This window comes from Aptenodytes forsteri, unplaced genomic scaffold (genome assembly GCF_000699145.1).
Source record: "Aptenodytes forsteri isolate BGI_AS27 unplaced genomic scaffold, ASM69914v1 Scaffold193, whole genome shotgun sequence".
Taxonomy (NCBI): Eukaryota; Metazoa; Chordata; class Aves; order Sphenisciformes; family Spheniscidae; genus Aptenodytes; species Aptenodytes forsteri.
The window spans coordinates 10663994-10689746 of record NW_008795405.1 but is presented as its reverse complement, the minus strand read 5'-3'; the positions used below and the strand labels follow the sequence as shown (position 1 = coordinate 10689746).

The 25753-nt window shown below is 44.3% G+C and overlaps 2 protein-coding genes across 2 annotated transcripts in view; one reads left to right on the top strand and one right to left on the bottom strand.

The window, feature by feature from the left end:
- The window catches only part of LGMN (legumain), a 22476-nt gene extending 15101 nt beyond the window's left edge, over positions 1–7375 (top strand). Inside the window, exons 7-13 of the mRNA XM_009280789.2 lie at positions 245–311; positions 1991–2109; positions 2795–2884; positions 3557–3754; positions 4441–4611; positions 5714–5781; positions 6592–7375. Of these exons, the coding sequence (XP_009279064.1) occupies positions 245–311; positions 1991–2109; positions 2795–2884; positions 3557–3754; positions 4441–4611; positions 5714–5781; positions 6592–6631 (753 nt within the window). The 3' untranslated portion in view covers positions 6632–7375. The remainder of the gene's footprint in view (positions 1–244; positions 312–1990; positions 2110–2794; positions 2885–3556; positions 3755–4440; positions 4612–5713; positions 5782–6591) is intronic.
- Positions 7376–14220: 6845 nt separating this feature from the next.
- Positions 14221–25753, bottom strand: part of RIN3 (Ras and Rab interactor 3) — a 51685-nt gene continuing 40152 nt past the window's right edge. Inside the window, exons 8-10 of the mRNA XM_009280952.2 lie at positions 21039–21170; positions 17434–17597; positions 14221–15501 (exon numbers count right to left, since the gene is read on the bottom strand). Of these exons, the coding sequence (XP_009279227.1) occupies positions 15193–15501; positions 17434–17597; positions 21039–21170 (605 nt within the window). The 3' untranslated portion in view covers positions 14221–15192. The remainder of the gene's footprint in view (positions 15502–17433; positions 17598–21038; positions 21171–25753) is intronic.

Sequence of the window (25753 nt, the reverse complement as noted above, 5' to 3'; positions counted from 1 at the left end):
TACCTAGCAACAACTAAAACATTGGTGTGTTATCAACATTGTTCTCACCCTAAATCCAAAACACAGCACTGTACCAGCTACTAAGAAGGAAATTAACTCTATCCCTGCCGAAACCGGGACTGTTTTATGTTGTAGCATTACGGATAGCTTTTGTTTCAGGGATAGCAGTACAGGCTGAAAAGCACTGAAGGACTTTTCTCCATTTCCTCATGGAATTTCTTAAGGTCTCTGGTTTATTTTATAGATGGTGTTTTACATTGAAGCATGCGAGTCTGGATCTATGATGAATCATTTGGCTGATAACATCAATGGTGAGCAATCAGTTAACTTACTGAACTTAGATGTTATAACTTGTCACAGGCAGGACCTAAACAGATGCTGTGTCAAGGATAGGTTCAAGGCACTTTTATGTACAGTTTTAGCAGGGGAGCACAAGAATTAGAGAAAGTAATATTTTCCATTTATGGGAAGTTCCTTTTAAAGAATTAATGGAGTCTTACAAAGCCTATCAGGTCTTTCAGTGTCTTGCAAATGAGAAGTTGAAAAAGTATTTCTTTTCAGGAACTATATGGTTGCCCTTAACTGATACCAGTTAAATTATACTGACATTTCTCAGCCTCAGCACTGCTAACAGCAGGTGTGAAGTTTCTGCCATCAGTTTCATTGAGTAGCAAAGGCCCTTGGGAGACATCATTGCCAGGCAATTTTGCTACACTCATTTGCACAATAACCCAGGAAGTGGAACTCAGATTTTTCAGGGTTTCTAAGCTCTCTGCTGCAGAGCTGTGAGCTCAGCCTTGATTAGGACGAGGAATCACCACCTTTTCAAACTCCTGCTCTGTGGCAGGGAGACTGGGTGCTCTGGCTTTCCTGTAGTTTTGAAGCTGTGATTCCAGGGAAGACCAACCACGTCTATCCACGGATTCCTGGGTCTTTGGCCCTGGAGTACGCTGCCTGGCACCCACCTAGACTAATTACAGCCCTATCAAGGATTTACAGAAAGTTGACACAGAATGTTTCGTATTGACACTTGTTCAAAATAAATGTTCAGTCAATCAGCATTTTTCAAAGTTTGTTCTATTAGAAATTTCAAGTCTGAGAACTCTGGTTTTACCACCAGCTCTGCCACAGACTTACAAAGGCAGAAAATTGACAATTTATGTATTACCCTATACAGCTGTCTTTGGCAGCCCTCAGTGGTGAACTACAAAGCTTAACTGGTTACTTAGTAAGCATTTTAAAGGACGCTAAGAGCAGCACTGTACTACAAAGACAAGATTTAAGACTTTTTTTGGCTTTCGAACTTCTGGTACACTCTGAGTAGAAACAACACTATAGCTATATAAAAGCACACCTAACACCTTTTCATTTTGAAGCTTGGACTTTCCTCCAGTTACACAAGTATGCTATGAGTTGACTTTGGCAAAAAGCAAAAGCTTTTGTCTTAGTAATACCTGTAAAGACATATTTACAGTATTTCTATTGTGTTAGAGATGACTTACTGGGAACACTGTGCTTGGGGCAGATGTTGTAGAGGTTTGGTTTGCTTTTCTCTCAGTGCAGAGTGTTATCCAAGAAAGGATATTACTTAGAAGGTGGCATTTTCTGGAAGAAAAGATGATTTAGGGGATTTACTCCAAGTTTGGGAAAAAGTCCTCATTATTGTAATAAAGAAAATGAATGTATAGATGGTTGTCAGTGCACAGTGTTCTCTGGCAGTTCTTTGAATAGAAGATTTTTCCCGTAGAAGTGCGTATTCTTCTTTAAATACCCCAGACCACGCATTTGGCAGCAAGGAAGGAGCTCTTATAACAGCACTGAGGCTGACTGAACAGAATGATTAACAGTCTTCTTTCCTTTCTGCTGTTTAGAAGTAAATGATTGAAAGCCAAAATACTTAGACAAATATATCATGTGCAGCTAAGTACTAAGTCATAGGGGGGGTTTAAAAAAAAAAAAAAGAAAAAATTACTTTCTATTTGTCTTACAGTTTATGCAACAACAGCTGCCAATCCCAGAGAGTCATCTTATGCATGTTACTATGATGATGAAAGGCAGACTTATCTTGGGGACTGGTACAGTGTGAATTGGATGGAAGATTCAGATATGGTAAGTTACTTAGATGAGGTTTCTGTATTTCCACACATGAAAAAAATCACTAGGCTTTTTAAAAATAGCTCCTTTACAGGATTTGTGAAAATACATATTTTTATGTGAGACTGAAATCCACAAATTGAGTTGGTAAAAGTATTTATCTACTACTCAGAACCACATATAATCTTTATTTGTTTGGGCCACTAAATTTATTTCTGAAACTAACTTTCAGAAACATTGTCTTCTTTTGTTATGTATAAGATTAGAAACTGTCTAACTTCTAGTTTCAAATTCACATAATCTTGATTTGCTAATCTGAGACCACGTCTCCAAATTTGTTAAACAAATCAGGCAGCTCAGTAAGTTGCACCTCTGCTTCAGGGATCCTTAAATACTGAACTGTGGCTAACCCATTTGTTAGCATAATGGAAAACAGTATTAATGAAAGAAATCTGGGATTTCTGTGCTAGCCCACTCCCTTCTTGCCTGTTTGCTGGGAGATTAGGACATCACTAAAAGCAATTTGAGAATATGCTGTCAAATCTTCTTCTCAATTTCTACTTTTATGTCTTTCAAAGGTTGTATAGCTTTTGCCCTATACTTCCTTCTGTTGGCAGCTAAGACCCTTTCCAGGTTTTCTTGCCTTTTTAGAATTGCTGAATTTAAGTATCTGTGACCACATGGAAGTTTCTTCATGCAGGAGGATCTAAGAAAAGAAACACTCCACAAGCAGTTTCAGCTGGTGAAGAAACGCACCAACACCAGCCATGTGATGCAGTATGGAAACAGAGTACGTATTTGAGTGGGCTTCCTGGTCAGATGTATCTTAAAACCTTTTGTGCCCTATACTTTCATGCCTTAAAAAAAAAAAAAAAAAAATCACTAAACTGGCAGGCTTGATTTAGAAAATGAAACTGTTCATCTCAGAAGACCACTTAGCATTTAAGAGACGATTGTCCTGATGCTAAAAGTAATACAGCCTTGTATTATGCTTTAATCCAAGGAGTCAGGGTATGAGTTGTCCTCCAAGCTCTGCCAGTGATTTAACACTTCACTTCACTCAAGTATAAGAAGGGTATTTACCACTTCCAGGCATATTATGAATATTAATGAAATGTTAATAAGTACATTGATCCCTCGAATGGGAAGAGCTAAAAGGTCATATATCATTTATAATAGTCCCATTATTCAACAGATTAAATACTTGTTAAAAAAAAAGCAGTCAGGTTACTTAACCTGATGGTCTTTTTCCCCACAGTGAGTTTTGGAAATAAAAGTTCCCCGATTTTTGGCAGCCTTGACCTTGTATTAAAAAACCCGGTACGCGCACACACACAACCCCACGATCTTTATTTTCTCTAATAAAGCAAGTTTAGAGAGTTAGGTTTGCATGGCAAAGCAAAGACAGACTACCTACTGGAGGTGATTGACAGATTCCATTTGTTTACTTTCTAACCTTCAGAGCATCTCCTCCATGAAAGTGATGCAATTTCAGGGCATGGGGAAGAAAGCTATCCCCATTTCTCTGCCACCTGTAGAACACTATGACCTGACGCCTAGTCCTGATGTGCCTTTTGCAATCATGAAACGAAAGCTGATGGCTACCAATGACATTTATGAGGCTAAGAAGATTGCTGCAGAGATGAAAACACACCTGGAGGTAAGCAAAAAAATTTTGAACTCCATATCAGGTCAGATTTGTTTGCATCATAAGCAATGGCAGAAGTAACACCCCTGAAGCCAATGGGATTACTTCTAGTTTTTGCAAATTGCAACAAAATTACTCTTCAGAGTAATATACCATTACTCTAGCTGATGGTTTACTCCTCCTTTAAAATTCAGGATCTGTTCCACAAGGCACATTCAGTAGTGATTATCTAGGCAAATGTAGGCAGATGCAAAAGTCAGTCTCACAGCTTTTATTGCCAGGAAATTCCTCTCACAGCTTTTATTGCCAGGAAATTCCTCATCTGCATCCATAGGGATTCTTGTTGGGAGGACTTATTCTTTGGTATTAGAGAAACTCTTGTCTCAGTAGAGCTGAAGTCTCCCAAATCAAATAGCTCCTGCAGAATGGTTGTCAGTGTTGGTGTTTTCTTTCTTCTAGCAGAACACTAGAAGGACAGTAAGTGATTTTGGGTGCCAGGAATCTGACTTTGTCTCCCTAGTTTTCATTTGTGTGTTAAGAGACAGGTCCAAAAGACTGTGCTAAAAATAAATGGCAAAATTGGGTTCCTTAAAGAGCCCAAGAGTTGAGGGAGGTTTAAATAAAGAGAAATTTCATTCAAAGTCTTCAAATTAAGTTTAGAAAAAGCATGTTTTAAGTTCTTGTTGTTTTATGTGCAGGTGAAAGAATTTATCCAAGAATCCATGCGAAAGATAATCACCTTAGTAACAGGATCAAAAGAACAGACCAACCAAATTCTGTCAGACAGATTGACCATCAGCAATTATGACTGCTACCAGTCAGCGGTGAACCACTTCAAAGCTCATTGCTTCAACTGGCACTTACCCTTCGTAAGTCAAGCATTAGATATAACCTGATAAATGTACTGGTAAAACAAGCACACTGGTCATAAGCATGTCTGCAAAATCAGCTTTTATTAAAAAGCTAGCTTGGGGGCAGTCATGCAGCTTAGTTTTGGAGAAAGGGTAAGTAATGTTTTCGGAAGCAGGAAACCACTTCCACTACAGCTGCAGATAAGCAAGAAGATTACTAAAAATATTTTTAGTAAAAACAAACCCAAAAATAATCCCTAATTTTTACTAGTTTGTGCTGTCCCTTCATCAACTCCCTCCCCAGAAATCCCAGTATTAAATACGTCATGTTTTATTTCTGCTTGAAGCATCTCTACTGGCAAAGCAGAAACACAAGCACCACCACTGTGAATTCATAATCCTGGTACATTCAGAGTTCTGTATTACGATTGTGTGTTGCATAGGTCCTTGCAATAGCCTAGCTGCTAATTCCATGGTCTTGTTGAATTCCTGAGAGCCACTTTTTAGTTTAGGGGTTTCATTACGGTCTACTCTTCCTGGGATCCCAGCTGAGGGCCAAATCCTGTTGTGTTAAGCACTCTTTAGAGAGGTCAGTTCCTATTCCAGAAAACCCAGTCCTGATGTCAGGCAAGATAACCTAAGCAGGTAATGGTGTGTGGTAAGATGAGTCAACAGCAAATTAATTGATTTTAGCAGAAAGCAATGGAGTTACCTGGCAGTTAGTCAAGATTTAAGTACTGTATGCAAATCAAAAGCAGATGCACTCCTTCAGTTGGAGCTTCTACTCAACTAGGCTATTAGGAGGTCACATTGCTCTGTTAAACTTTTAGCTCCTCTTCAGTGGTTTTTTGGTTTTGTGGGGTTTTTCGAATGAAATTGGTTAGATGGGTGAGCCTTGCCTAAGGGGCCAATGTGCAGCAACAGCTGAATTTACCTAATGAAGTTCAAAGAGCAAAGTGCACAGAAGAAAGATCCATTTAGCCTAGTACTAGATCGTCAAGACCATCGATTAAACACCTTGAATATTAATAGCATCTCTAAACTACTTCCACAATTTAGTTTGGATAAACAATGCCTGCTTTTCATCACTGAAATTATTTACAATGTTTGTTTATTTCAGTATGAGTATGCACTGAGACAGCTGTATGCCTTGGTCAATGTTTGTGAAGGAGGATACCCCATTGACAGGTAATGAGGTTCCCAGATACACTGTGTAGTTTTATCTGTGGCTAAAAAAGCAGAAAAGCTAATAGACAGATGAAGCCTAATGCTAAAAGCTTCTTACTTGTTCTGCTCTGTTGACCATTTTGTCAGTAAAGTTCTCACTCTAAAGTTATGAATGCTTATTTTGGAAAACATATCATTATTAGTCCCCTCCCACTCATAATAATCCATTTCCCCAGTAATCCTTTAATTTCCTTGTTGAAGACCCTCAGGGGAAATTACAGCCAGTCAGAGAACCCCACTGCACTGCATAACATAAAACAGCATGACTGGTGTAAGAGTGTTGCCCTGTAACTCCTTTATGATCTTACACTGAAGCAAGGTTGGGAACTGCTGTATTTTCTCTGCGGCCCCCTCAGCTGCTGGCTGAAGAACACCACAGCACTGCTGGGTTCTGGTGCGGAAAGGGAATATGGTGCTAGGGCCCTCCTCTGTGAGGGTGTGGTAGGAAAGCAAGGAAAAAATGGTCCGGGCTGACCCTTATGGTGCTGCAGTAGGGGCAAAGGAAGCATAGTGTTGAAATTCTGTCTTGGGAGTTTGTGGTAGAGGATGGGATCCTAGCTTCTAAGTCACGTGAGAGAAAAGGGAGAGAGGAAAGCAGAGGGGTAGGGAGTGGGAGGGTGGACTGGTAGTTTACACAGCGTGCACATGCAACCCAGAAGGTGAAGAACTGCTGCCCCCACTCCTGGTAGCATCCCGCTGCAGTCAGTTTGGGAAATAGTTTGAGAGCAGAGCGCCTGAAAAGTTTCTCATCATTGTTGTTCTCTGTTGCAGAATATGCCTGGCCATGAATCAAGTGTGCCTTGGGAATTGATGGAAACAACAGTCCCTAATACAACCCTTACTATAAGTGATAACTCTTCATAACTGTAATAATCCGGACTTTACATGCATGCAACATGAACAGAGTCAACCACTGTACTGTAACTGTGCTGGGAGCTGAGGCACCTGCCCATGAGCAATACAGCACTTGCCAGTGCTCTCCCCTGCATCCCCACCTGCTGACAGCCTGCTGGTTTGACAGAGGCATTTTGGCAGACCACCTGGAGCTTTCAAGATGGACGATTTGTTTCAAAGCGCAATGCTCTTAAGAATCTCTGGATGAACACTACAAGCCACCTAATCAGTGATTGCTAAATCTATGCTAAATTTAAACATTGAGTCATTAATTCTGGAAAATTTTTTTATACTATTGCTAACTATTAGCTTTTTTAAAAAAGTTTATGAATTCCATTACAGTGACTACCTTGCAGATTGGTTCAAGAGTGAAGAAACCAAAGCTTGTTCTTTAAGCTTTAACTCCTTAACAGTTTAAAGAAATAAGTTGCATTCAAGAACTATCAGATGTGAACAGCACAGTTAAACTGCGAACAGTAGAAGTCTTTGTGGGTAGAAAGCACTGTTTCCCAAAGAAAAACACAAATATCTAATGCTGTAAATTTAGCACCAGTATGCTATAATTAAATGTATATACATACAAACCTATGGGAAGTCATAGAGTACAGGAGTTACCTGTGAATAAAAATAAAGTTGACAGTTTCATCAACCTACAGGGCAATACAGTGTTAGACATCTTGTGATTTGAAAATGAATAAGAGCTAATTAATTTTGTGATACTGCATTAAAAGGTTATCTATCCCCTGTAAGCCTTTTATAAGACAGGTCATCTCCCCCCCCCCCCAAGCCAACAAAATACTAAAACAAACCCTAAAACTCCAACCCAAAAGCAGCAACAAAAAATATTAAAAGCCCAAAATCACATTTGAAGGCACTGCTCCTTAGAGGTGACTCAGTGAATGACAAGCAGGGGGAAAATTAGAGGTTATGAGGTGATTCAAAATAGTTTCAGGTTGTCCATACCTTTTTTACATGTGGAGACAGAATACAGAAATACTTCAGGGTTCTTTCTAAAGTGTGTTAAAATATGCAAAATTACCTCATTTTCATGGGGAAAAGAACAAACTTTGGCAAAAACTAAACCAGCATCTCCATGATGGAGGGAGTTCTGGGTAGCTCTACTCAGAGGAGAGGGGTTGTAGGGGGTGTAACTGAAACTACTTTTATATAAAGAAGAGCCAGATAAAGCTGGGAGCATTAGCACTTTCAGCTGTCGGGTGAGTGGGTGGGGGAGGGGGAGGGATCTCAGAGCACAGCTAGTGTCAAGATGGATGGAAAAAGGTAAAAGTATGTGGAACTAGGCTTTACTGAATTAAGAAATGAAAGGCTGCACCTTGGGGGTTGTTGGAAGTTTAGATATGTGCTGCTTTTGAGTTGCTTCTTGTTTCTTTTCAGCTGTAAAGCTGGTTTTTTTTAGCAGAAGTCTAAAAATAAGAGTGTGAAATTCTTGGGTGCCTGAATGTGTTGCAGGTGTTCCCCTGATGGCAGGAGGAAGCGTTGGCCACGCAGGGCAGCTTTTAGGCAGTCTGGCTGCTATCATGAAAGTGTACCAAGAGGCCCCAATCACTTTGAAAGAACAGGAAAAACGACTCCTTCAAAGCTCCATTTGAATATATACATTGAATCTGCGTTTTACACATCTCTGCTTTTAGAGTTGTTCTCTGCCCTAGAAATTCAGCCTGCTTCTCTAACACTTAGCATCATTAGTTCATAGTTCTAACAATTTTCTTCACCCTTTAGAAATACCCATTTTCTTCTGAAGCATTCAGAAGAGGCTTTTGGTCTTTTGGATTTTCATATCTAGAATGCAGATGGGAAAAAAAAAAGCCCTCCACGTTCTTCACGGATAGCATCACTTTACAGCTATACTAAGTAGGCCTCAAAAAGTAATTATCAGATGAAAAATCAGCTGCTAGCACACCTTTTTATTTTCACACATTACTGACACCCAGGTGGCACTTGTACCTCACTACCATCACGTGCCCTGGCCCTCCTGCAGACCCTTGTAGCTCTGAGGAGGATGCAAAGCTAAACCATGAAAGAGTGGGATTTTGTTCTGTCCGTTTTCCTCCCACAGGAGTGATTTCCAGAGCTTCACCATCCTAATTGCTACCCGGCGTCATTTCCCTTTCCCTCAGGGATGTGCCGAGATGAAAGAGAGAGGGCGATCTGCTGAAGATGTCACTGCACCCACAACACTGAGATGCAGCAGGTTCTTATCCATGCCCTGCAAAAAGCACCAATGTGCTACTGAATTTCCAGTTTGTATCCAGAGACCCATTTCCTTTGCAGTCACTCGGGGAACAGCCCTGCAGAAGAAAAAACCAACAATCTTCACCTGCACTGATCAATACATTTGTTTTAAGGCCTCCAAAAAGCATCACGCAGGCTTAGTGCCTGCGTGGCAGGCTGTTTATTTTGGGATGGTAATAGAACCTGATGAGAAAATAATTTTAAGATTGTGCAAGGTCAGTCTTACGCCAGAGTATCTTGCGGTGTATTGGGCAAGTGCAGACACCCTCACTCTTCCTGCAGGCATGCAGCTGCTGCTCAGGCTGCCATTCCTAGAATGCCGGGGTGCAGGAATGACTTCTGCAAAGTATGGAAAACTGTCAGGTTCCCAGCAAATTGTCATCACCAGGCAGAACGGGGCAAAGTTGAGGCTGTGTTATTTACAAAAACCTTTCCTGAGCAGAATAGTTGTGTGTATCTGTAACCCCTGGGAAGAGCGTCATTCGCACCAGCCAGGGCTTCCTGTCCCCCTTATTGCTAGAACAGAGTTCAAGGCCCTTTTCCCAGCCGTTCTGTGCCAAATCTGCTGTGTGTTTCTACCCAACATCCTGCTGCACACAGCGGTTCACTGCCTTTCCTTTGAGAGGACCTGGAGGGCAGGAGGCATAATCGGCCTCCACAGTACTCTGTATGCTATTTCTATATAATGCAAACTTACATGGACACAGTTTTGTTCAGAGCGCATGTAACCACCCTCTCTTCTCCACTAGCAATAAAGCAGAAAGCAGTTCACCTGGAGTTGGAGATAATGCACTTTTTTAGAGATTCCAGTAAGTAGTAGTTTTTCAGCTCTGCCCAAACCAAGTTACATCTTCTCTCACCAGGACAGCTTAAGGTAAGTGCTGGGCAGCCGTGCCCATCTCAGGGCAGGAGGCTGAAGGCCTCTCATTCCTGTGCTCAGCCTCTGCCCTGTGAGAGCAGGGGTGGAGGAGCAGCAGAGGGAAAGGACACAAGCTAAAGTCCTGACTAAGCAGCATTTCGTGCCACAAGCTCAGGCAATTCTGAATCAGAGACCGCTTCCTTCCTAGGGACACGATACCCCAAAAGAGGCAGGAGACAACAGAAATACTACACGTCTGTAATCCCGTGCACTGCAGGCAGAGCTGGCCAGTATCCCACAGTAACAACACCCATGCAAGGAGGGACTCTGGTGGGACAGGCAGGGTCTTCGCACCAGCTGGATAGGAGGACACCATTTTTCACAGTGCAAGGGGTTGAAATGCTGGACCAGGGCCCCAGCGAGGCTGTATGATCTCCAGCCCTGGAGACCTGCAGCACTGAAAGGAGGAGGCCCCGAACAACCTTGGGAGGCAGCCCCACTTGAGCAGGGATTGGACTGGTGACCTCCAGGAGTCCCCGCCAGCCTGAATCGCTCCACAAGCCTGTGGAAAAAAGCCAACTTGTGCTGGGTTTCAAAGTATAGTTGGTGACTGATGCATGATGAGGCCCAGAAGCCTTGAATTCAGCAGGAAAACTGCCTTTGATTTCAATGGCTTTTTTTTTAGGATATACATGACCTGCCGGTGTAATTATTTCAGTGAATTATTGACAGATTGTATCACTGGGTGCAAAGTGGCGTTAAATCAGCTCTGTGCACCAAGTGGCCACATGGGCTTTTTGTTTTTTCTTTGCAGAAGTTGCTGGGTTCAGCAGGTCTCCCTCTTCCTCTCTCACGCTGGGATCCTTTCCTTGTGAGTAAATGAGTGGTCGTTGCATAACATTTCTCTGCAAACAAGTGTTTGAGGAGGCCTTGGCTGGATTGCACAACCCTACTTGGTCAAAGTCTCCTGAAACACTCCTGTCTGCTGATGGCTCACGTGAGGGCCAGAGCATGAGTCACAGCTCGACCATCTTGACTAACCAGGGGAGGCTGCAGATCACCAGCCTGGACTGCTTCCTCCTCGCCTGGGCTGCAGCATGAGGAAACCCCATGGCAAAGCAAATGAATAAAATCCCATGGAGCATTTAAAAACGCCCATTTCATTCCCACATTTGACATTTTTTTTCTCACCACCCGAAATGTCAGATACCAGCCCAAAGCAGCGCAGGACCCTGGCCACCAGGTTCCAGAGGGAGGGACATGCTGAACCGCTCCAGCAGTCTCCATGCTGGGGACTCAGAGCTTTGCCAGGATCACCAAAACAACAGCACGTTTGTTCCAGACAGGCTGTTTCTGCATGACCCCGGCACAGGCAGAGCCTGAGCCCCAACGCTGAGCTGTGAGGCCGGAGAGGCGGCAACTGCCTCTGTCCTGGGTTCTCCAGGATCCCGTCATCTGGGTCATCTCCCAGCTTGCGTTCCCTGACAAGGCACAGCTGTGGTCAGGCATTGGAGGAGCCAGGTCACCCCTGTACCCCAGAGATGTATGTTTAGCAAAGTTGTTGCTGGTGGTTTATATAATGTGACCAAACAGACCAGGTGCCCCATGGCCTCTGAGCAAGCCCTGCTCTAGACTGAGCCCCAGCACAGGGATTTCCTTCCAGGCAGCTCACAGCCAGGCACAGTAACTTGCATTACTGTCAATAATCTCTGAGTTCGGGAGAGCCATGACATTTGCAAATCAAATCAGAGCTTTGCTGCTGTTATGTCAGAGGAAAATGTTGCATGTGCAATTTGAGAGCCTTTGTAAAAGGCTCAGAAATTCAGCTGGCACTCTTTGCATTTTGAAAACCGGGATCTGCAGGTCTGATTTTGGGACTAGGCTTTGGTAAATTTTAATCTGAGCCCATTCGGACTGCAGTGATTTAGCACTGTCACAGTTTCCACAGGCTCCGCTGACCAGCCGTATAATCTGTGGTTCCCCCTTGCCCCGAGGTCCAGCTGCTGACTCAGATGTCCCAGGATGCTGCGAGGTGCTGGAGCGCTTCACTTCATCAATCTGTTGCTCGACCCTGGCCAGTGCAAAGTCCGGTTGCTCTCTGGAAATACCCAGCAGAAGATCAGTCCTAGCTTCCTTCCCTGCATGTTTGTATTTTAGCCTCATCCCCATCAGATTACTTTAGGCTCATTAACTGTGAATGTTACAGCATAAAGATAACCTGATCAGGCCAAGGACTTTGGCAGACATATGCATCTTTGCTCCTGGGGCTTAAAATAACTTGCAGCAGCCACGGCAGAACTAAGCTGCTGGTCAGACCCCCTATATCTCTGGGTCATGAGGTGGGTACATGGCTTGGAGTCTTACCAAGGCAGGGTGAGGAGGCCTGTGGGAGGTGGGCCAGAGAGCTAGTCTGGGCCCATGGTTTAGGTGGGGAAGGAAGGCGAGAAGCAGGGGGCGGGTCTTCTTTGGGAGAGTGGGTGCAAAACAGAGGATTTAGAGGTGGGGCTAGGTTTGAGAAAAAAGGAAGGTTCATAAGTGGTGCTGCCCAGAGGTTGGACCCTCCAGCTGCCACAGCCCCGGGGTGACAGTCGAGATCGTGCTCAGTATGGCCAACACAGAGCAGGTCAGTCCTCAGGACATATGGACATCAGTGTTGATACCTGCAGTGGAAACAGGGCAACCGGCCTCTCTGTGCTATGTGTCAGGGATTTACTGGCAGTGCTTCCACCAGCGAGGGAAACTACCATGAGCTCGCTCAACACGCAGGGATAGTGGTGGGCCGAGGAGCCAGGCAGGGTGAGGACACGTTGCCTCACAGCCAGAGCACCCAGGGGACCCTGTACCCAGCCACCTGGTGAGGGCCTGCCGCCCAGCCATTGGCACACGACATCCAGGGCAGCGCGGCAGAAGGGCAAGAGCTGATGTCCTTGCTGCAGCCTGCAGGATGGATGTGGGGAAGCTGCTGTTGGGACAGAGAGGCCAGCAGCTCCTGGGGCCATGGGGGCTCCCTGGGGGCCTGTTCCACTGCTACAGCCAGGAGTGGGACAGCGGGGAGCACCAGGGGCAGCCCCAGTTCTGGGCATTGGACACCTCCCTGGGGATGGGGACAGGCTGAGGCTGGGCTGGGACATAGCTGTGGGGAGCTGGAGACCAGCCTTGGTGCAGTCACTGGGGCTGGGACAGCGGGGAGCACCAGGGGCAGCCCCAGTTCTGGGCATTGGACACCTCCCTGGGGATGGGGACAGGCTGAGGCTGGGCTGGGACATAGCTGTGGGGAGCTGGAGACCAGCCTTGCTGCAGCATCACTGGGGCAGGGGCTGACAGCCCTGGGAGGCTGAAATGGGGTCCTGGGCCGTGGGCCGGGTGGGGTAGCCCTGGGGAGGCACCGGAGGAAGCAACGCCTGTGAGTGCCCTCAGGGCCCTGAGAGCAGCATCTCCTCAGTCAGATCGGTACTGGAAACCTGTATCTCAGGTTTGGTCATGGCATCCCGAGTGCCACCCTGAGAGCAGCACAGGCTCCCAACAGGAATGCACTGCCCTGCAAGAGGCTAATGGCAGCGCGAGGGAGGAGTTCAGCTCCGGCACCCTGCAGGTGTGTTGCCCAGAGGCAAAGTGGAGGTGCAGACAGCTGCACATGAGCAAATAACCATGAATTTGGAGTCAGCTCAGTGCCGGTGTCACACACTGCAAGCTCTGCACATGATGTCCTCGAAACTGAGATTGCTGTTATTCACTGTTCCTCATCCTTGGTTGTTGTCCCTTCCCCACAAGTCATGCATGCAGCCCAAGCTGGCAGATGCACAGCACTGGTTTGCTATCTGTATACAGATTTGGCCAGTGCATGCTACAGCTGGGGCACGTAGATGGACATTTCAAGCCGCTGAGACTGAAAGAGTGACCAGCTACATGCAATACCATTTTACCTTTGGAGCTTCAGGAGTAAGGCATGGACCTTGGGCAACTTGGCCCAATGTGTCCCAATTCTTTTTTGAATGTTAATGGGAGGAAACAATAGCAACTTTGAGCAAAACCCACAGTAAAACACCCTTTCTTTCTAATCAGAGATTTGCTAGGCCTGATCCCAAGTTTGTGTAGCTGCAGTAGAGGTTACTTGCCTCCTGCATGCAGACAATCCAGTATCTTGTGTTCGCAGTGGGAATCTTGCCTGAATAAAGGCACCCAGAAGACATGGATCTGTCTTGCAATTAAGGCTCCTGCTACCATTACCCAATCCCGAAAATTTGTTTTCAAACTTCATGAAATGCACTTTTGCATTGGTTCAATTTATTCTGTGGGAATTTAGGTTTGCAGGGAAATTTAAGTCTGCAATGACTGAATGACTGAAAGCACAGGTAGAAAGGAGAATTAGCAAGTTCTGTCTGCAACAGCCTGAATTTATTAAAGTAATAACCTGGTGGGACTTACAGATATGAAAACACTAGAGAAAATGACATCAGGGTAAAAAGGGACAGGTATTTAATTCTAGCTCTTCTTGACTTTCAAATTTTAATCTGGTTTGCTACACAGGGCAAATTATTAAGTTCTTTACAAACGCTTATTTTAAAATAATTGCACCATATCGCACATGGAAATAAATATACAATTAACCAGACACTATCATACAACCAATGTGATTAAAACTGCTGTACATGTAAAACTGATGGTGAAGACTTTCAATCTTTAAGAAAAATACATGATGAAAATGCCTATGCTACCCGATTTCAGTGACAAATAGATGGCAGAAAATGTATTATTGGTGAAGGTACAGGATCATCTTGCATGGTCTGTAATTACGTGGATTTCAAAGGCAATGACATGTTGTAGACAGCAAGACAGAGATGGAGTTCTGCTACAGGTGGCAACCCTATGCCACTGAATACATCAGACAAGACTCAGTTTATTCAAACTGGGTGAACAGATACTGTAAGGCGTAAATGCAGTCTTACCTCCAGATAGCATCGAGGTGTGTGCAGACCTTTCACAGGCCTTGTGCACAGAGGTGTTTCAGACCTGCCATAATTTATTATGGAGTAAATGTCCACTTTTCTGCAAGATCTCTGGATTTTCTCCACTGTCCATTTACATTCTGCGGCGTCGGCTCGTTGCCAGCGGGAGGTTCTGAGGTTTGATACTTCAAGTTTTCCAAAGGATGAATGTTCTCCTGAATGCTCCTTTTATTTCTGCAAATGAACTCTGCTGAGAAATGCTCTGTATTCAGAGAGCATCTACATTTAGCACATCTGCCCTGTGTTGAAGGCCACGCTCCAGAGACCTTCTGAGGTCTGCAGATACCAGAGGATCTCATGAGATAAACTATCCAGCCCTTCCAGGATGACAGCAAACACAACAAAAGAGCAGCACGGCCCTTAGGGAAAGTCTGACTCTTTGGCAATTGGAACTGGTGGGGTTTTATGGTCTATTGGTTTATAAATAAAATGGAAATCTTTCTTGGTTTCACTCTTCAGCAGAGAGGCTTTGATATGGTGAGGAAGGGCATCTTTGTCCAGCTGCAGCCACTGGTCATCAACATAAACAAAGAGTCCATAATCCTTGGGATGGGAGACTTCAAACTTTTCGGCACACTGCTGGCTCAGCTGCTCAGCCGTGGTGTCGTTCCGGGAAGCAAGTGTCCTTGACTGAGCACCGATTTCCAGAAAGGAGATAGAGATGAAATCCTGAAGAGAAACATGAGGATAGATCTTGCAGTTAACACAGTGACTTGAGACTGAAGGAGGCAGAATTCAGCGCAAAGGTCTAGCTGCCTAGAGCTCCTAAATGCTCCCAAATATCCTCCAGTCATCCTCCAATGCCCCAGTTATTCTCTCCTTTCTCCCCTCTGACGAACAAGCTCTGAATCAGCAAATACTTAAACAAACACTTAGTCAAATAATTAGCCCTGTAAAGACACATGAGTGAAAGCTTTTTTCTGATTTTGGTGAATATCATTAATGAGCAGTCTGCAACAGTTCCTTCTCCCACCTTTCTACAGCTCCTGAAGAAATAGGATGCAAAGAAGTAACAGACCAGAATAACAAGCCAAAAACCTCAGAGATCTGGCCTGAAAACACCATCTCACAGAAACAGGAAAGGCCTGGGAGGGTGGTGACCCTTGTGACTCCACCGTCACCCAAACAGCACCTTGAGAATATGTCCTCCAAACTTCCTTCCATCAGTAAGGAAACAGAGGAAGAAGTTATGCTGAGGAGGCTGATTTACTTGTATCCTGTTTCAGGCAGTAATGACTGTTGGGATGACTTTCCTCTTGCTGAACTCATGAAGAACAGAATCTAGAGACCTTTTTGTCACGGTGGAACCCATGTGTTTAATATGTATCTGTGAAGTTCAAAAAAATTCCCAGCCATTTTGGTCAGAAATGCAGAAGTGAAATTTGCCAAATATGTAGACTATGGGTTTCCAGACTGCATTTATGGAGTATCACTGCAGATGATTAAGGCAGCCAGAGGGATGTGCAGGCATGCTGAACACATCAGCAAGCTGTTTATCTCTGCCAGGATGGGCTTGCATGTCTCTGATATTACCCCTCATTCAAAGGAATGGAAAACGTCCCTTACGCTGCTGGAGGTGGTGGGAATCTTCTGGGGAAATGTGGCATTTGCTCGCTCAGCTATTATGCTCCATGCTAGGTACTTGCTATGAGCTACTGCCAGAGCAGCACTCAGGGCTGGATGGGTATTTGGTGTATCCCATCCACCATTCACAAGTTCTGAGATCATCAGGGGCTGTTTTGACTGCAATATGGGAAACATATTCAACTCCATGCTTTCACAGGGCTATAGGGACTGTGTCTCCCCCTCAGGAGACTTTCCCCTGACTTTCCCCTCAGCATTCACAATTTTCAGTTTTGCACTGTGAAGGCTTTAGAGAACCTGAGATGTGGCCTTTGCTGCCTCCCCGTGGGTGACAATTTGATCACAGGACATGGGGCTGGCAGAGCATCCCGACTGCCTGGTCCAGCACCCAGCCTCACCATGGCTGGAGGCCCAGAGCACCCATCCCTCCTGGGACCCTCTCCCACTGGTGCACGGGGAGGTCTTCGCCAGGCCATACACAGCATGGGCTTCAAAGCTAACCAGACATTGTTGGGTCTTCCCTGCCGCTGGACAGGAGAAGGCAGGCTCGGGAAGATGCTTGTCTGACTGGCCCTTGGGATGTCTCAGGTGCTCCTACAGCTTTATGCCATCTAGGAACCGCCCCTGCGTAGCCCGCTCACATCTCCTCAGCTTAGCCCATGATTTCCCCAGTGGTGGAGAAGAGGGGCTCCCTGCCTCCCCACCGCAGCTCCACATGGGAAAGCTCCCAGCACGCCTCCTTCAAGAATGGACAATGAAATCACTCTGCAGTCATATTTAAAATTATATTGTTATGAGGATACTTCAAGACTTCAAAATGCATTTTGTAAGTAATATATATTTCAAATGAGGTGTGGTTTTTTAAGACTTGGAAATCTTGCACCATATGTACTCTTGTTTTTTAACAGTGATTTGGGTTAATTTTGTTTTAAAATAATTATCATATTAAAAATTATTAAGTATGGAGACAGCATGTTCATCTTCCAGGCTTTTTCCCTAGAAAATAATGCCAGCTACCTGCACTGATGAGCGGGAAGCCCGGGCCTTGTTCAGTGTCCTCCGTCGCTCCCAGCGGTGAATGGAGTCCTGCACCTCCATGCTCAGCTGCCGTGTGACAGTGATTTTGTCGTAGCTCTTGATGTGCTCCAGGGCCCCATAGGTGGTGGTTAAATAATAGGAGCCTGAGAAAGGAGAATGTCTTGTATGAACATCACACCAGCACGGGCCATTCATTTCCACTTCCATCCTGCCTGCTTGTGCCTGTGCAGCGGCAGCTGGCTAACACCTGCGCTGTCTGTGCCTCGCTGCAGGGAGTGCAGGAGTGTCTGATGTTAACCCAAGAGAAAGGAGACCTAACGACCAGTGTCCTCCACCCCCTTCTGCTTCACAGCAATGTCACTGCCCAGACTGCTGAGGCTGTAGATGCCCTAGGAGGAAACACAGACTGAAGGTAAACTACTACAAAGGCTGCTTTCACAAACAAACCCAAACCAACGTCTTTGACCACAGACGGTTTATTCTTTGGGGCATGGCTATCTTTTTGTTGTGTTCAGCAGGGCCAGTGCAACAGGTCTGTAATTTGGGCTCCTGAGCAGTCCCCATAATGCAAAGAAATAGTAACAATCATAGTGTGCTCTGTAGGAAAAGTACAAGGCCTGGATTCAGCCCCTCCAACTCTAGCTGCATTGCTGAAATATTTAGAGCCCAGGTCCCCTGTGGGCTCAGCACCGTTGAAGGATGGCTCAGACCTGCAAGGACGAGTTACCCTCTACTCCCTCCATCTCTATCGACAAGACAGGGAGCCCAGACGTTTGGCTGAGAGTAATTCCTGGACTGTTCAGAGTTGTGGGATAAATCTTGGTAAAGCAGAGAAAGAGGGGATAAAGCGGTAAAAGCCCACAGCCAGTCAGAAACTCCCTGACTGCTGTGGCGTTGGCTGCAGCAGGTAATAAATAACCAAGTGCAGCAGCCAGGGAAGCAGCTGGACCATGATAAGAACAGGCTTCATCAACAGAGATGAAGATAAGCCCTGATAAGAGGACAGAGTTGAATATGAGGAAGCTGCTGCTTTGGTTGCGGGGCAGCCCCATGCCAGGGCATGGCCCCAGCGCCACGTTAATTAAAAGTGCTCATTTTCCCAGCTGCCTCCCAGGCTCAGCTCCGCTGACGAGCGAGAGGCTCGGGCCAGGGTCTCCTCTAAACACAGGGAAGGAATCAGCCTGCAGAGCTGCTCGAGCAGCAGCGCAGTGTCCCAGAGGCAGCGGGGATGGGGATGTGTCCCCTGGGCCTCCAGGCGAGAGCACTCCTGGCCTGAAGCAGGGCGAGAGGCCGGGCCTCGGTGGGGGCCAGTGTCGCCTGCGAGCCCCACACCAAGCCGGGCCCACTGCCCCGGCCTCTGCACAATCCCCTGCTGCTGCTTCCCTCGCCCCGGGAGCCAGGAAAACAGGGAGAATTAAAAATTACTCATCAGCTGGGCGGAGCTCCCTGTTTTTAATAAATGTCATAATAATTGCAGTTGCCTCTAGATGGCACTTCCACATCACCCAAACCTCGCACCAGCCAGCCTGGGGTTTCGTAGCCTTTCCTTAGGCTCTGATGAGCTCCGCAGTCATTGTGGTTGGTTGCGTAAGTGGTGGCTAAGACAGCATTTTATTTAAGAGCAGTATTTTTAGAGCACCATTAAAGTTTGGTGTAGGAGAGGAGAAGCCAAGACATTGCCATTTGACTTTCTGTACTCAGGTGGATCCAATGAGGAACGTCCCATAACTATGTGGGTCTGCATACACTAAAAACACTCTCTTTTTCTTTACTGTCTCCCACAAAGTGCTGCTGAGAACAGGCTAACAAGCCTGCAAGTGCCACTCTTCCCCTCTTAAATATAGTTACTACCCTCCCTCGTCTGTCGTTCAGTATTTCTCCTGCTCTGGCAGAGTCAGGGGTCCCTGTGATGGGACCCACGACCTGGTGTATCCCTTCCCTCAGATTCCAGAGAGGAAGATCTCCCAGTCCCCCACGACAGGAATTCATTACATCTTCTTTAAGAATTAATTTTTCTTCCACTTTCCAGTATCTTCATTTCCACACAGTCATTCCCCATCATCTGTCCTTGCCTTTGCCCCAGTAGTCAACATCACTGTTGTTATAAAATTCATTCAAAGTAATTTTTTAATTTGGAGGCCAGATTTAAATGATTTTGTGTATTGACCTGACATAATTTCAGTTTTCTCACTTCTGCTTTCCTTTTTTTCCTTTTATTTCTGTGCCTGAATCATCTTTTGCCATTTAACTTTGAAAGGCCTAACTCAAGTTAACTTTTGCCAGTTCCCGTTTTAGCCCTGCGCTTTGCGATCTCAGAGCTGTCTTCACTGAGACGTTCTTTTTTTTCCGTTCCCTGTATCTGCAGCTACTCCCAGTCTCCTTTCTGATGTGATTATTCAGCCAGTTTGATCTTGAACTCCCTCACAAAATTTTTCCCCTTTGACTGGAGTGCACCTTTCACACAGTCCTTGCATCTTTCACTTAAGAGAACTTCCAGCCAGCTTTGCCTTCGATACCCTGAGCTCCCCAACTCAGCTGACTTCTGTAACCAGCCTGGTAGTGTGCCCTTTTGAAATTAAGAACCTGTGGGTAGCGTAGTCACCAAAACCAGCTTAGTTATGTCAGCAATTGTCTGCTAACAATTCTTTTCAGCAGGAAAATTAGCCTGTGCAGAAACCCCTCACTAATACGATTGCATTGCTAGTGTTCATTCTGTTAGTACTTACTTTTGCCCACCTCTGCACTGTGCTGGGATGACGTGCTCTTAGTTACAGACTTGTATCTCCAATTAATATAAATAAAATTAGTCTGCTGTTGTTCATCCAAGACTCCTTTCTAGAACCTCAGTACTTACCAAAACAAAGTCTAAAATAAAACCCATTTTATTGGTTTAGTGACTACTTGGTGAAAAATGATCTGTGTTCCTAATTCAGAGTGCGTAGCCCTGTCACTGTTAGTAGCATTTGCTTCCCAAGCTATATTTAAGAAACTAAAGGCCCACAGTTCCCTGGGGTATTTATCCCTCTAAGAGCAAAGGTCTTTATTCACATCCAAACCCAATAATCCTCTCTAACCCGACTTTCCTTTCTCTGCCTCACTATGATACTCAGCCAGAGAACATTGTCAAAGGGGTCACTCAAATTTAAGAGTAGAGTGACCATGAGAATGATGTATGGCCCCAGGCATACAATGCAGTTTAAGAAATGTCCTCTTTTCTCATTGAAATAAATAAAAGTGCCCGCACAATGTATTGCAGCAGCAGTTTAATTTTCAGCAAAGATAGTTTAACTTTTCAGCCTTTGGGCCAAGGAACACTAGATGTCTCTGTTTAGTTTACTAATCCAGCAACTCAGTTCTCATTTAGGCTGGGTCCCTGCCTTTCTAGCTGGTGACTAAGGGCACTGCACTGCTAAAAACAGTTAAAGTGTTTGACAGTAATTTTAGAGCCTCAGATTTGAAAAGCTTGGCCAAAGCTTATCCACAAAGCCTAGCCAGAGCCTTGCTGCCCCACTTTCACAAACACTGAAGCGAGGTAAATAATGATTTCCAAAGTGAATATCCGAGGAGCAAACATTGTACTCTACCTTCCCCTAGCTGCAGAGCAGGGTCCATGAGCTCCATCATATACTCCACATTCAGAAGGACTTCAGTCAAGTTGCTGCGGGCCAACACATACATGAGCACGGGGAGGAAGTCATCTGCACCATACGGCTTCCCTGAGCAAAGAGAAACACAGAGTGGTCCCAATAAACTCACCACAAAGACACGTTCCCACACAATAGTGACAGTTCTCACCCAGCATGTCCTTTGCAGACTTTAGCTTACATTACCTGAAGAGTTAAAGCTTGAAAGCATCGGCAAAGAAAAAATGCTGAAAAAGGGAAAGTTAGTTCACTTAAAAAGTAAGTAAATTTGCTTCAAGCCCAAAATATGAACTTGAAAATTTTTAGTGAGCTCCATTTCTGCCATTCTTTATTAACTGGAGAAAGAGAAACTTAAACTTCATGGATCGCAGACAAGTGACAATCCGTGAAGAGTGCAAAGGCTGCCAGCTCAGCCCTCTGATTTGACACTGCCATCAAGACTGCAATTCAGGTTTGCAATATAAGCAGCAAAGTTGTCTACATGCATTAGGGGTATTTATTCTCTTAGGTTTGCTCTATGTGTGGGACCAAAGAGCAGAAAATAGAATTTGAGATAGTGGTCTTTAGGACTGAGGACTTCCGTGTTTATGTTCCTTCAGAAGGCAAAACATCACGGTACGTGTTCCTAATTAAAACAGTCTCCCAAGAGCTAGGATCTAAAAGGAAGCATCTTTCCAGCCATGGCATCTAGCTAAGAAAACAAAAAGCTTTTCACATTGGACTTAGACTAGTTTTTGGACTTGGTGTGCAGCAGGTGCTACAGGAACAGATCCTCTTAGGCTCAAGATTTCCTGTGCTTAAAACATTCATATCAACTAAGTCAACAAATGGATCTTATATGTAATCTGTAAAAGCTCTTTGGGATCTCTGAGGACAAAAAAGCATACATGTTAACAGTCATCATTACAATTACTACTTATAATAGAATCCAAACTGAAGCTTCGCCGCATAAACCGCAAAGAACAGAAGGATAACTTTTCTTATTTCAAAGATGCTTTCACTTCCCACCAACATGTCATAAATTCATCATGGACAACCCATAATAACAAGTTGCTTAACAGGCCTATCTTGCCAACATTCAGAGTTGACCATTCCTCTTAACCTAAGCCCAGATCTCTTTCATTCTGAATGTCCTCCCTCAAATGGTGGGCAGTTTTCCTCACCCGAGCACTTAGATGCGTTGGTTTCATGGGCCATGTGTGTCTCACTTGAGAATCGTTTGCCTCACCTCAAAGAACCAAAACTACCCTTGATGTAGCTTCGGTGAAATTAATGCCCTAGCTATTTTTGGCCCATAGTCTACATGCTCTTCTATGGTAGGGCATAAATTCCTATTTCTCAAATGTTCCCACTGACTTATTTCAAATCTTTGCCATGAGTCAGCTTTCCTTTTTTGTCATTCATAGCTGACACAGATTCTCCACTGGCAAAGAAAGATATTCTTCTGAAGCCTCAAATAAACATGAGCTTAGCCCCTGATTAAAAAAAAAAAAAGTGTGGCTTTAAAATAAACCCAGTAATATATCTAGAGAACAGAGAGCTGATCCAGTTAAAACAAAGTGTTGGAGGATGAGAGATTGTCAGGGCTGTAACTCAGTCTGTTTCTAACAGAGTCCACATATGCCACAACATAGACAATTTATTTAATGAAAGCTGGATTAACGCTTTCAATTCTGTTTGCTTTATTATGGCTGCCTTTAGTTAAATGACACAGCCTTAGGTCTTCAACCAAACTATAAAAGGAGTTTATTGTTTCACTGACATCTGGACGGACATTTTGTCTGTTGTTGCCTTGGCTTATGTCTCTCTGAAAGCTTCAGCTCTGTGAAGGGTCCAATTCATTACTGTCATATATATTACCTTAATACAAGCAGCTTAGTATTACAGCTATTTAATATTGTCTAGCAAAACAAGATGACACAACTGAAAATGTACTTGAAAAACTTCACAGAGAAAAGCCCTATTCTCCTTTTGACCTGAGTAAAACAGATGCCGACAGAGTTAGTTCTGTAACTATACAAGTAGTATATAAATATACTACTATACAAGTAGTATATAAATATTATATACTATATATATAATAAAATATATAAGTATATATGTAGTATATAGTAGTATATATAAAACTAGTGTAAAGGAAGATGAAGTACGAAAAAGTTTGCTAGGCTCATTTTTTCCCCCTCTTTAAAAACTTTCTTTATGATGTAGTAGTTACTGACCAGCGACATGGATTGGGTGCTTCTGATTTCCTGAAGGCCAAAGGATTTCCAGTGCAACACCAATAGCAGAATTTTCTCTTCCCTACCACTTGTGTTTCATGACCAATCCATGTTGCGTCTGCTAGGGCATTCAAGTTGCTACTTCGCAACATGAGTTCCACTGGAAAAAAAATGCTGTTTTTTTTTTTTTATAAAATGTCACCAAAAGAGATCACCAGCCAGACAACGGACTGACCAACAAATGCAGAGTGGAAACAGCAACTTGGAACTAAACAATTCCATGTCCCCAGCCATCAACTTCTAGTGTCAACTGAAATGAAAGTTAAAGGACACTTTTCAAGAACTCCTACAGAATCTCTCTATTTCTTTTTTATTGGCTGAGAAGTGGTTGTATGTACAAGCAGGCACTGAGTCAATTATTTTTCATTGCTGTCTATCTCATTTCTATAAGCTGATTTAGCTGCTCTGCCCACCAGCCCTTGTTATAAATCTTTCTCAACTTTAAGATTTCATAGAATTATTATTGGACTCCCAGCTGTTTATATGGCTTAAATATGAAAATCTGATGCACAGTTTGTTTTTGATTAATAAATTCAGAGTAGGGATGTCTGACTGCAATAATGGAAAGAGTACTGATTCTCTATATGCTGTATGCTTATGACCTGCATAAATTACTAGACATCATTTTAATCCACTTGTAGGAGTATGAAGCCTGATTCTTAAATACCCACATCTGTAGCTAAAGCTGAAGTCAGCAGGAGCTGTAGGTGTCAACAAGAGAAAAGCAAAGCTAATCATCAAGGACCTGGCTCTGACTCCATGTGTTGCCACAAACTTCCAGTGTTGCCTAGGGCAGGTCAGGCATGGTATATTGTGCCTACTCCTTGTAGGCATTGCAACAGCTTCTTTACACTGACTGCACATGGAGCCAAGGACAGGTGCCTGAGAGGGCAGGACTCTGAACCTCCCCTTGTTCTCCTGGCCTTGGATGTCACAGCAGGCACAGGGGCTAGCTTAGACATGTACAGTCATCAGACCAAGTATGGCCCTGAGGTGCCCTGTATCTCAGTCCATCCATGGGGATAATAGGAGCTGTCAGCAAATCAAATATGACTAGAAGCAGGAGGTACAAAGATACATGAAACAATGCCTGTGAATCAAGACACCCGAGAGGTTGGTGCTGCTCAGCATCCTGCAACCCACATGCTCCCTGTGCCATGAAAGGCACCAGGGCACTAACCAGCGTCCATCTGGGAGCTGCAGCAGGGATGTTCTCTGCAGGCTGCTGCCTCCTCAGCTCCACTTTCAATCTGGGCCAGAGCCAAGCTCCCAGATCTGCATGTCTAGTCCATCTGTGGTCTCTCACAGAGGGGTATGTTTGCAGCTGACAGAGTTAAATCTAGCTCTGACCCTGCCAGTGGTCTCAGTGACACTGGGACTGAGCTTGCTTGTTCAAGGCGGTGTTGCCCTACTCCAGATATGACTTGCTTGCTTTATTTCCCCTTCTTCACTGCAGGATCAGGAAACATTTATTTCATAAACATCTATAAGAAGCTTAAAATAAGCCTTCTCTTCTGCCACAAACTCATCCTATTATGTTTATAGCAAAGCAAATACAATGTCAGCTCCTGGCTGGGATGCAGCGTTTGAATAGATGAGTATTAATTAAATACATGATTTAAAGCAACTGGAATTCTGCCCAAGCCTCCATAAAGAAATTACAGCCTATTTTAACACATTCATGCATTTCTTTTCCCTCCATGTATATTCTGACAACCAGCAGACAGTGATGATACTCTGCACCTTGCTCTAATATTTTACAAACACTGGCATGATGTCTAGCAGCAGCTCTCCAGGAAATACGAATTTTACCCTCAGTTTATAGCTGGGAAACCTGAGGTACAGAAAGGTTAACTGAGATTTGTTCAAGATCATAAGAAAAGATTGTGACTGTCCTTCCACTCACTAGCATTTTGCTGTCTCTTGTCTATCCAATACTACTTCAGCAAGGTTTGATTTATGGTATAGTTGAATTAAGAGAGTTAATACATGCAGGCAGCATGAATCCACTTCAGAAATGTATGTTTCACAGATCAGAGGAATTCGTTCCCCTTGAAAAATTTGAACTGGCTCTTTAATTCAATTGTAGAAATTGAGCTAGCCAGAAAAAAGATATAATCTCTAGTCCATCAGCCTTCATTAATAGTAACTTAAATACAAATATCCTCTTCCTAAAGATAACAAAGTAAAACTGTGTCCTGGTTTTGGCAGGGATAGAGTTAATTTCCTTCTTAGTAGCTGGTACAGTGCTGTGTTTTGGATTTAGCATGAGAACAATGTTGATCACACACTGATGTTTTAGTTGTTGCTAGGTAATGCTTACACTAGCCAAGGACTTTTCAGCTTCCCATGCTCTACCGACTGAGAAGGCTGGAG